The 12117-nt window shown below is 42.1% G+C and overlaps 1 protein-coding gene across 1 annotated transcript in view; it reads right to left on the bottom strand.

The window, feature by feature from the left end:
- LOC309553188 (substance-P receptor) overlaps nucleotides 1-8500 on the bottom strand; it is a 409398-nt gene extending 400898 nt beyond the window's left edge. The window contains exon 1 of the mRNA XM_082254133.1: nucleotides 7879-8500. Coding sequence (XP_082110259.1) covers nucleotides 7879-8270 — 392 coding nt within the window. The 5' untranslated portion in view covers nucleotides 8271-8500. The remainder of the gene's footprint in view (nucleotides 1-7878) is intronic.
- Between the last annotated feature and the right edge of the window lie 3617 nt (nucleotides 8501-12117).

Genomic DNA, 12117 nt, shown 5'->3' with positions numbered 1-12117 from the left:
TCCTCCATCCTTTCCCTACCCACCCACTACCAATGATCTTTGGTGTAGATATTTTGACCAACTCCTGGTCCTCTAGCAGGTTCATATTATTCCTATTGGGATCTTCTTACCCCCCTGCTCTTCTTCTTTTGGTGTGGTGCTCTACCTAATGCGCTCCTGGGGCCCGCTCTCCCTGCTTTTGGGGAGAGGGTCTGGAGACAGCCAGGTTTCCAGGTTTGCCATCCATTTTCTTTTATATTTATCCCTCTTACTTCTCTCTCTCCCCTCACAGTTTAGCAAAGTCCCTACACTCATTTTCTTCACTTTTTATTAGTCAAGTCCACTTTTTAAACTTAAGTTTCAGTTTCTATTCCTAGAGATAAGTCACCAATGATCTTCTTCCCCTGTAGTTCCCTAAGTCCTGGGGCTATCCAACCCAGTACTGTATATCTATTTTAGGAATGTCTAACTTCTTACAGAAGACTGGCAATTCCTCCAGAAATCTCAGCTTTGCTGTAAGTCTATCCTTCCAGCCTACTAAACATGCAGGGAACCCCCAATTGTATCGAACATCATGAGTTTTTATCAGTTCCAAGAAGGGTTTTCGGATTTCTCCTTCTCCTTAACCACTTGCCGACCGCCGCACGACTATATACTGCGGCGGTCAGCCCCTCACAGGCAGAGTGACGTATCGGTACGTCACTAGCCTGGGAGGGTCTGGGGAGCGAGCGCGCGCCGCCGGCGGCGCGCTCCCGCTCCCGCGTGGTCACGCACCCCCCCGCGCGTGTGACCAGCGGACCCGATGTCCGCCGGTCACTCTGCGATCGTCGGGGGAGAGGGAGAAAGGCAGGCAGCTTGTGTAAACAAGCTGCCTGTCAGTTCTCCCTGTGTAGAGACACTGATCATACGGTTCTACTATGTAGAACCATAGATCAGTGTAACTACACCTCAAGCCACAGCCAATCACAGTTAGAATCACGCCCCTAGGGACACACACAGCCCCTCCCTCTCAAATAAAGTTAACCCCTTCACTGCCAGTGTATTTTTACAGTAACAGTGCATATATATAGCACTGATTACTGTAGAAATGTCACTGGTAACCCCAAAAGTGTCAAAAATATCAGTCAAGGGTCCGATCTGTCCGCCGCAATGTCGCAGTACCGCAAAAAAAATCGCAGATCGCCGCCATTACGCGTTAAATAAAAAAACAACAAAAATGACAAAAATCTTTCCCTTTGTTAGTAAACGCGATAACTTTTGCGCAAACCAATCAAAATACGCTTTTTGCAATTTTTTTTTACCAAACATATGTAGCATAAAACAAATTGGCCGAAAATGTTAAAAAATTTTGATTTTTACTTTTTTTTTCATATAAAAAATATAAAAAAATGTGAAAAATATTGTTATTTTTGCAAAATTGACGCTCTTTTTTTGTTTATAGCGCGTGATCAAAAAATCGCACAGGTGATCAAATACCACCAAAAGAAAGCTCTGTTTGTGGGAAAAAAAGGACGTCAAATTCGTTTAGGTACAGCGTTGCACGAAAGCGCAATTGTCCGTTAAAGTCACGCAGTGCCGAATCGCAAAATACCCCCTGGTCAGGAAGGTGGTAAAATCTTCCGGGGCTTAAGTGGTTAATGTCTCTTGTTATAGATCTGGAAAAATCTGAAGATTTTCACCTTCATATTTTACTGGTGGCTTCCCCTTCATTTTTCCCCAAATTTGTGTTTTTTCTTCATACTTTTGAAATATTACGATAATATCTCTTGGGGTTTCTGCTGTTCTCTTGGGCTTTCTATCTGTTCTGTTTCTTCTCTTCCTAATAATGGGTAAAAAATGTCCTCATTTTCCTATTAGAAATTTTCCATGTAGCTGTTCTAGTAGGCCACGGATTCTCAGATTTTTCCTTCTGTTTCGATTTTCTTAATTTTCCAGTTTGTATGCCAGCTCCCTTTGCTCAATTTTTAAGACTTTACCTTCTTCCTTTATTTCATTTATTAATTGTGTTTGGCCATCCGATCTCTTTTCTTTGTCTTCTACCCTCGAAAGGAATGTCCCAAATCATTATGTATTGTTGCCTTCTACGTTTTTAAGGAGTTTTCCAATGCTGCAAACATGGCGGCTATTATTATTTTTGTTGGTAGTTGGGCGTTCATGCTTTGCTCTTCCTTCTGACTTATTTCTAAGTCCCTTTCCAGTTCTTGTTCCTAGACTGACTCAGAGAATTCATATTTATTATTGTTCTGTTTTGCCCATTCTTCTCTTTAGCCTCAGTTTGTTTCATGCGATTTCCTTGTTTTTCCACCGGCCTGTTTCTCTAAGCTTCCTTCTTGGAACATATACTTTCTAATTGTTCCTGGACCTAAACTTAATTTAGGGGACTTTGCAACCGCCCCTCCTCTTGCTGATTTCCTTCTCATTTTTATGGATCTCTCCTTCTGTTTTCTTACTATCCACTCCTCTTCCTTATCCACAGCCCTTTATGATATTCCTTTATAGCTTTTCACATGTATTTTGCACATACGTCACCACGTTGGATCAGTCCATAATAGTATACTAACAAATCACATGTAGAATACTAGCAGTGGTTGCCATTCAAAAGAAGGAAATAAAGTTCAAAATAAAAATAGGACTCTTTAAAATATATGATTCAGTCCATCAGGCCAGGGGAGGGATATCGCTGTTTAACTCTTGGTGTTTTAAGGTGGGCTTCTGGTGTAATTTGCCTGTCTTTTGTCTCCTGCCATAGCCAATCTCCCAGTGCTGCTACCGGGAATCAGCTTGCCCGGTCGTGTCTTGCTCTTACAACTTCTGGCATCTGACCAAACTCTCGATCTCCTCCAGTCACCCTCGGGTGTTTCCGGCCACTTTCGGAGCTTTCTGCACCCCAGGAAAATCCCTGATCTAAGCTGGCGATGCCGCCACGGGTGAGCCCTCCGACCCCGTCCGTTACCACCTCCTCCTCCGTCAGCTCTGGGTCACAATCCATTTCAGGGCAGCAAGGGGTCCTTTCTCCCACCACACACAGCGGAAGTCCCCACAGGGACAAGCAGGGGTGAGCAAGTGAGTGAGTAGAGGGCAAAGTTACTACTTAATTCTAGGATGGCTTCTCCCAGAGCTCCTAGCTCTGGCTCCTTCCTGGTGCCGTCTGCAGGCTCCAGCCCACCCCCCAGCTTGCCCGGTGATTTCTAACAGCAGGCCCTTATGATGGCTGCATTTGTTTTCTTTTTTAGGCTTTTTTTCTTTTCTTTTCAACCGGTGATGTTTTTCAACAGAACACACTGTACTGCAGATGTAGCAGTTTGAGGGTTGAGACAAAACCATTTACAACTGACAGGACTGCTTACAAGGGTTAAGCTTTTGTTTATTAATGTAAAACCTTCATCTGTCGCTGTAACTGCTTATAAAGTAGCAGCTGAAATTTGGCTTCAATTTGTTAGTGTAGCTAAATATGCTATTGCAGCCATTCTTCGGCTAACTGACCATCCATCTGATAGTCCCTGCATAGTTCCAGGTCCAATGCTACATGGCATGACTGGAAAAGTGATGTTCTCTCCACCACTGTAAGGGGTGCATTTTACCAACTGACCACCACCAATGTAAGAGGCATTTTCCCAATGACCCCTGATGGATTCATTTTAGCAGGGGTTCCCTGAGATCTGAAAATTATTATAAAAAGGTTGAAAAGGCTGTGCATTTAAAAGATAAGTTCACCTTTGGGAACTTGTTACATGCTCCATCCATTTTTAGGCTGGGCCATGTAACAGGCCCCCACTGCTGCAGCCATTCCCCGACACGCTGCCTTTAGTGACAGCCAGCCGGGGATCTTCTCCCTGAACTCACTGTCACAATTTTTTTAAAAATTGCGACCGTTCCGGGCTCCGTCCACCTGGCCGCATCATTCATTCACAGCCTTTGCAGCTGTCAGCTTGTGGTTCTCAATGAACTATCAGGCTACCAGGACACTGATGAGCCCTGTGGTAGTTCATTGATGCTTCCTGTCAGCGTTTACCTGCTTGCTTGGATTAGGTATGAGCAGACAGCTTTCACTGACATTCTGCAGGAGTCCTGCATGGCATCCATGATCTGCTGGTCGCAGGTGCAATGCTTTGCAGGCTCCTAGTGAAAAAAAATACAAGTAGATTTTTACCTGCAAAAAGATGTAGGTTTATTATTAATTTTTTTTTTTTTTAACACAGGTAAACTTATCCTTTAACCCTACCCTCCCCCGAGACTGAAAATGTTGCTATCCAAAGGTGTCTTTGTTGCTCCTTCCTCCAGACACCCTCATACATAAAATGTGTTACTGGCAAAATTATTAATAATGATTGGTAAGCTGCAATATATTACATTTTTGGGTTCAATACAGCTTTAAATGTTTAAAAAAAATCGTTGCTTTAATGTTTTGCTATTGACTTTTAGCAGTTTTTTATGTCAGTGGTAGAGCTGCACGATTCTGGCCAAAATGAGAATCACAATTTTTTTGCTTGGAATAAAGATCATGATTCTCTCACGATTCTCTGTGTAACATCTTTTACATTATAAAAAAAATTGGGATAACTTTACGGTTTTGTTTTATTTTTTTTAATTTTTTTATTCATTAAAGTGTATTAATTGCGTTTGAAAGACTGCTGCGCAAATACAGTGTGACATAAAAATTTACAACAATCACCATTTTATTCTGCAGGGTCTCTGCTAAAAAAAAAAAATATATAAATGTTTGGGGGTTCTAACTACTTTTCTAGGAAAAATAAACTGATTTAACTTGCAAGCAACAAGTGTAGGAAAAAGGTTTAGTCTTTAAGAGGTTAAACTTCCTTCCTCCGGCAGAGGGAAAGAAAAGATACAATGTAATCATTTGTGTTTACAGTTCAGTGGGAGACTAATGCTGATAGGCTTTTGCGGGAGGCTCTTTTTTTTTTTTTTTTTTTGACAGCTGCTCCCTCACAGCTATGTAAAGAATCGAGCAAGTGTCATGTTAAGATCGTCAGGGGGAGTGAATCGCGATCTCGATTCTGTTACGATTAATCGTGCAGCTCTAGTCAGTGGCAACAATTGCTCTTAATGCATCACTGTGGACTGTTCCTCAACTCGCAGAAAGAGAGCGATTGTCGCAGAGGCCATTGCTGTAGCACTATTGCCACCAACTCTACTAATAAAATAATTACAGCAATTTGTAGCAGCGATTAATATCTGGCCCATCTGACCTTACACAAGCCACAGCCTTCCTATACACTACAATTCATACAATATGATTCTGGTTTACAAAAGCCACTGACCTGGAACAAGTATGCAGCAATTGAAGTCAGAACCCCTTGTCTGCATACTTGTCCCAGGTCAGCCATTGTAATAGATTTGAATCTATTATGACAACCAAACAGTCAGCGTTTTTAGAAGGAAAGTTCAGTCATCCATGGCAGCCTCCATCAATTTAATTTAAAGCCGTATTAAACCCAAAACCCAAAATGTAATATATTGTGGCTTACTGCTCATTAGATGTGGTGGCTGCATTCATTTTCTTTTTGTAGGCTTTTTCCTCTGTTTTCACCTGGTGATCTGGCAAGTAACACTCCTCCTGTATTAGAGCTTCTACACTCTGGATGAAGGAGCAACAGAGACCCCTTTAGACAACAGCATTGTGGGTCTTTGGGAGGGGAGTGTGGGATGTACTAGCAGATTTAGATCTAACAAATTTAGGTCAAACTCCAGCTATCGCTCTTAAAGCAGTTAAAGTCCCTTTTGGGATAATGGTTTTACACAAACAATTACATTCACATCACTGTAAGCACCCCTGTCAGTGGTAAATGGTTTATCTCAACCCTGTAACTGCTACATCTGCAGGACAGCATGTGAAAAAAAAAAAAGAAAGAAAGCTTAAAAAAGAAAAAAGGTATGCAGCCACAACATCTAAGAAATGGTAAGCTGCAGTATAATGTTTGCTTTTAGGTTTAATACTACTTTAAATGTAACTTAAAATATATTTTCATCATTTTTAAAGTCACTTGTCAGTAAAAGTGATTATAAAGCCTAGGATAAGCAGATGAGCAGTTGTCTGGCAAAGCTGGACAGTACCGACAACCAGGGAATGTTAAAACCTGTTGAGAGATATGTTTTTGTTTATAGCAGATTGCACAATCTTTATTCTGTATATGTTTTTGAATCATTTCACGTTTGTTCTATTATATCTCATCAAATTGCAACTGTTTTTAAACAAAAAGATACAATCAATGACACATTTGGCATATCCTGTTAGCAGCATTTTGACAGGGCATACAAGCAGCTTGGATCCCAGACTGCCAGTCACCTGATATAAACCCTCAGACCCTTCCTCAGCTGTCACTGTACAAGGCATATGTCTGTCCCAGCTCAATGCCCCAGTGTGCTAGCACTTCTGTTGTATTCCTATGTCATGAATCCTTAGCACACACTGCTGCACCTTGCAGCTGACAGCCTGGCAAGATCATTTCCTTCCTCTGAATCAGCTCCATTTATAAAACTCTACTTCACTCTTAATGCACCCTAGGCAAGGATCACAATGAAATGCAACAATGCCACAAAAATACCTGCAAAGACATAAATACACAAGGCTGCAGAGTTTAATAAAGGGAAGGAAGTGGATACACATGTGGAGAAGCACTTGCCTGCTGTGCACTATTCACACACACCAGTGACAACCAAAACATATTTCTAATAATGGGGAAGTTGTAAGAACTTAAGATAAATAATCAAAGGCTCATAGTCTAATCTGACAAATGCCCAGAGAGATACACATACAACATACATAAAAATACATGAGTTATATATTTTACACTTTATAATATAAACATTACATATAAAATATATAATATAATGTTACAAAAAAAGTATAATTTGTACATTGTATTATATATATATATATTTATTTATAGAGAGAGGGAGAGAGAGAGAGAGATTATTGATATATATATTATAGAATATATCTATCTATCTATCTATCTATCTATCTATCTATCTATCTATCTATCTATCTATCTATCTATCTATCTATCTATCTATCTATCTATCTATCTATCTATCTATCTATCTATCTATCTATATATATATATATATATACACACTGTAATGTATAAAATAATAAAAAACAATATAATATTACACAATGGATATGTACAGTAGATATAGATAATTACTAAGTCATAGAGGCTAATTTGTAAAAGAGTGAGAATCTCCACTCATTGAATTGTGTAAATATTGATTTATACATTATATAATCTATATAATATATATATATATATATATATATATATATATATATATATATATATATATATATATATATATATATATATATATATATATATAATGTATAAAATTTACAATATAATATTACACATTGGACATATACAGTAGATATAGATAATTACGGAGTCATAGAGGAATTGAGAATCTTCCCTCAATAAATTGTGTAAATATTGACTTCAATTATCCAATCATGTGAAGAGCAAATTCCTGTTTACTTTTTTTTGCACATGATGTGGTATGCAAAGGGAATTTTTTACATGAATGGATCATTGAATTGAATATTTACAAATTTATTTTGTGAAGATTCTTAACTACTTGTGGAAATCAATCTCTACTATTTGTTGGTTGAAGATTCTCAACTCCTTTTGGAAATCAGTCCCTATCATCTATCTATCTATCTATCTATCTATCTATCTATCTATCTATCTATCTATCTATCTATCTATCTATCTATCTCTCTCTCTCTCTCTCTCTCTCTCTCTCTCTCTCTCTCTCTCTCTATCTATCTATCTATCTATCTATCTATCTATCTATCTATCTATCTATCTATCTATCTATCTATCTATCTATCTATCCATATGAGTATATACAGCATTATATATATTAGGTGCCTCTCACCTGTCCAGGGCAATGGCTGTCATGGAGTATATGCTGGTGAAGACAGCAGATATAGGGAAGAAGTTATGGAACTTGCAGTAGATGAGTCCATAGTACCAGTGGTTGTGGATGGCATAGGTAAAGTTAATGACTGTGTTGAAGACTGACATGGAGGCTTCAGCAAATGCCAGGTTGACCAGGAAATAGTTGGTGACAGTCCTCATTCTCTTGTGGGCTAGTATGATCCACATGACAATGATATTCCCAACCACAGACACGATGACTATAATGGAATAGGCTACAGACCAGAGGGCTATCTGCCAAGGCGGCTGTATAAACTGGTTGATTTCGGTCCTATTCCCAATAGTGGAATTAAGGGCTGAATCATTCTGCGCTGAGATATTACTATTCATGATTGGAGTCTATCGACAAGCTGCTGAAATCCCCCCAAGAAGTATAATAAAAGAAAAAAAAACTTTAAAGGAGAGAGGTGAGATCAGCTGGGAGCAGTCATCCCGCTGGCCAGGAAAAGTCCCATGGGCAGCAGACTGGGCACAGGCATCCAAAGGAATGTGAAGAGGAACAGGCAGATGGGGGATAGAAGTGGTGCTGCAGCAGTCTAGGTCCAGGTCCAGAGATTCGCTCAGAGCGAGTGGTGCTTCAGCAGTCTAGGTCAAGGTCCAGAGATTCGCTCAGCGTGAGTGGTGCTTCAGCAGTCTGGATCCAGGTCCAGAGATTCGCTCAGAGTGAGTGGTGCTTCAGCAGTCTGGGTCCAAGTCCAACGATTCGCTCAGAGTGAGTGGTTCTTCAGCAGTCTAGGTCCAGGTCCAGAGATTCACTCAGGGTGAGTGGTGCTTCAGCAGTCTGGGTCCAGATCCAGAGATTCGCACAAGGATAGTGGTGCTGCAGCAGTCTGGGTGCAGGTCCAGAGATTCGCTCAGGGTGAGTGGTGCTGCAGCAGGCTGGGTCCAGGTCCAGAGATTTGCTCAGGGTAAGTGGTGCTGCAGCAGGCTGAGTCCAGGTCCTGGTAGGGGCTCAGGGTAAGTGGTGCTGCAGCAGGCTGAGTCCAGGTCCAGGTCCTGGTAGGGGCTCAGGGCCAGTAGTGCTGCAGCAGGCTGAGTCCAGGTCCAGGTCCTGGTAGGAGCTCAGGGTCAGTAGTGCTGCAGCAACGAGGAGTATAGGTCCTGGTCCTGGTAGGAGCTCAGGGTCAGTAGTTCTGCAGGAGGCTGGGTCCAGGTCCAGTTCCTGGTAGGAGCTCAGGGTCAGTAGTGCTGCAGCAATGAGGAGTATAGGTCCTGGTCCTGGTAGGAGCTCAGGGTCAGTAATGCTGCAGGCTGGGTCCAGGTCCAGGTTCTGGTAGGAGCTCAGGGTCAGTAGTGCTGCAGCAATGAGGAGTATAGGTCCTGGTCCTAGTAGGAGCTCAGGGTCAGTAATGCTGCAGCAATGAGGAGTATAGGTCCTGGTCCTGGTAGGAGCTCAGGGTCAGTAATGCTGCAGGCTGGGTCCAGGTCCAGGTTCTGGTAGGAGCTCAGGGTCAGTAGTGCTGCAGCAATGTGGAGTTCAGGTCCAGGTCCTGGTTGGAGCTCAGATCAGTAGTGCTGCAGCAGGCTGGGTCCAGGTCCAGGTCCTGGTAAGAACTCAGGGTCAGTAGTGTTGCAGCAATGTGAAGTCCAGGTCCTGGACTTAGGAAGTGTGTGCCGGTGCGGCGGTGGGATGACAGTTCTGCAGAGCCGGTCCGGTGCTGTCCCTTCTCCTGCACTGAGTGCCTACCGTGTGATTCATGTTTCCAGAGTTATACTATCACAGCCTGACAGGGGATTTAAAGTCATAGGGAGGGGCGGGGCATGATGACAGGGGGGTGGAGCTGCCGAGCTCAGGACTGAAGGCAGCCAGAGGTAGAAGCTGGGTCAGAGCAGGCTTGCATACAGAGTGGTGAGCTCCGCTACGGCGTATGGTGCAGACATAGCCCGGGTGGGGGTAAAGATTACCCTTTTCTGTGTAATGCATGCAGTGCAGGAGCCATCTTATCGCAGGGAGAGACTTGATGAGGAGCCCAGACTGTGTGCAGTCATCGTCCTGGCTGGCAGTGGTGTGGAGAGGATTGGGGGTAGAGGGTGGAGGGGGGGGGGGGGTTCAGGATTTGGTGCCAATTATAACTGCAGGGAGCGGACTGTCATCTGCACCTGGTGCTCCTCCATCACTACACACAGAGAGATCACACAGATCTATAGGGAGCTCCGCATGGCACACATCAGGATCAGGATGTGTGAGCGCCTTCATTCTACACCCTTTATCATTGTCTGCCAGTGGAAATGGAGATTGCAATGACAGATCGCGATGTGGATTCGGAGAGATGCGATATGAAAGAAAGGACATATGTGTGGAACAACCAGGAATATGCAGCTGATCATTAGGGACAGGGATTAGTCCCTCATATTCCCAGGCATGGATTCCATCACAGCAGGATCCCATACAATCTGCATTCAGGCTGCTCATTTCATGCTCTAAACTTCTGTTAGTGCATGATTTAAAAAAATAATCTATCTATCTATCTATCTATCTATCTATCTATCTATCTATCTATCTATCTATCTATCTATCTATCTATCTATCTATCTATCTATCTATCTATCTATCTATCTATCTATCTATCTATCTATTTTACAAAGAGGTTACAACACAAATAGAATACCTTATAGCCAGTAATATAGCAACTTCAGCCACCCCTGTCCTTTTTTTAGTGACTGACTTGCCCCATGCAGTGAAAATTGAGTCCTAAACTGTTGCTAAACCCACAAAAGTAAAATCAGTGTATATGCAGTTAAGCAGGCTTGTTATACGCACTGTGGAACCTAAGGGGTTTATCTTCTGTATTGTGTAAAAAGGCTGTTTGATTAAGTCTCCCTGTTCCTCCCCTTCTTCCACTGTCCCCAAACCATCTCCTGATAGAACAGAGTTAGGGTACAAGCTGCACATGCTCAGTTTAGTGAATTGCTAGAGTTTTTTTTATTGGGAGAGTGCATGGGATCACCACAGGGCCAATCAGCACTGTCCAAACAGAGGGTCAAAGGTCCTGCTGCCTGATAGGACAGTCAAGGCAGAATAAAAATTCCTCCTCCCAAGATTTAACCAGCCACTGATAGAAGTCACAAGACTGCTATATACTGCTGATGAGAAAAGGTATTTAGCAGTTTATATTTACTGAAACTATTACATTTTTACATTTACATGTTCTGTGTACTGTGGGTGACCAGATATAGTGAATGCAGGCTCCTGGTTTAGTAACACTTTAAATAGCTTCATATACACCACACATGAGATACTAAGTTGTGTTGCTACTTTGCAACCCTTCCCTTTAGCAAACACTTATGAAATAGGGATTCTTAGTTACAATATATTGCAATACATCCCTCTCTGGCCAGTCCTTACTCTTGTCTTTAAGATTTGCCAACCCTTTTTGCTAAAATAGCTATTCTTGAGAGTGTGGACACATAGTGGTTGATTTACTAAGGCTCCGTTTCCACTGCGGCTACAGAGTCGTGCTACTTCTAGCGCGACTCTGTAGTGTTACTTGTTCGCAGCTTTCAGTGCGACTTGTCCCTCATTATAGAGGGAAGTCGCACTGAAGTCGGCCCAAAAGTAGTGCACAAACTACTTTTCAAGTCGCCGCAACTCAAGTCGCGGCAGTGAGAACGGTGAAATGAATGTCTTTTGACTTGCTGTGCAACTTGATATGTGTCAAGTCGCACAGCAAGTCGCAACAGTGGAAAAGGAGCCTAAAAGCAAATAGACTGAGCACTTTGCAAAGTGCAGTTGCACACTGCAAGAGCAGTTGCTCCAGAACTTAGTAAATGAGAAGCTCTGCAGACTTCCATCATCCAATCACGTGCAGGCAAAATGTTAATTTTCCTTGCACTTGATTGGGTATTCTTTACAAAGTAAAGCTTTATCTTATTTACTAAGCTCTGGAGCAACTGCACTTTGCAAAGTGCACAGTCTATTTGCCTTTAGTAATCAACCCCATAATGCCAATATACAAGACACAGATAGAGATGACAAAGCTCTGCATCACAATAAAGCCGTGCACATCCACAATGTGAAAAAAAACACAGGGGTTGATTTACTAAAGGCAAATAGACTGTGCACTTTTGCAAGTGCAGTTGCTCCAGAGCTTAGTAAATGAGGTAAAGCTTCACTTTACAAAGAATACCCAATCACATGCAAGGAAAATAAAACAACATCTTTGCTTGCACATGATTA

This window comes from Pelophylax lessonae, assembly GCF_965119305.1.
Source record: "Pelophylax lessonae genome assembly, chromosome: 4".
NCBI lineage: Eukaryota > Metazoa > Chordata > Amphibia > Anura > Ranidae > Pelophylax > Pelophylax lessonae.
This window is presented reverse-complemented; position numbering and strand designations above follow the sequence as displayed.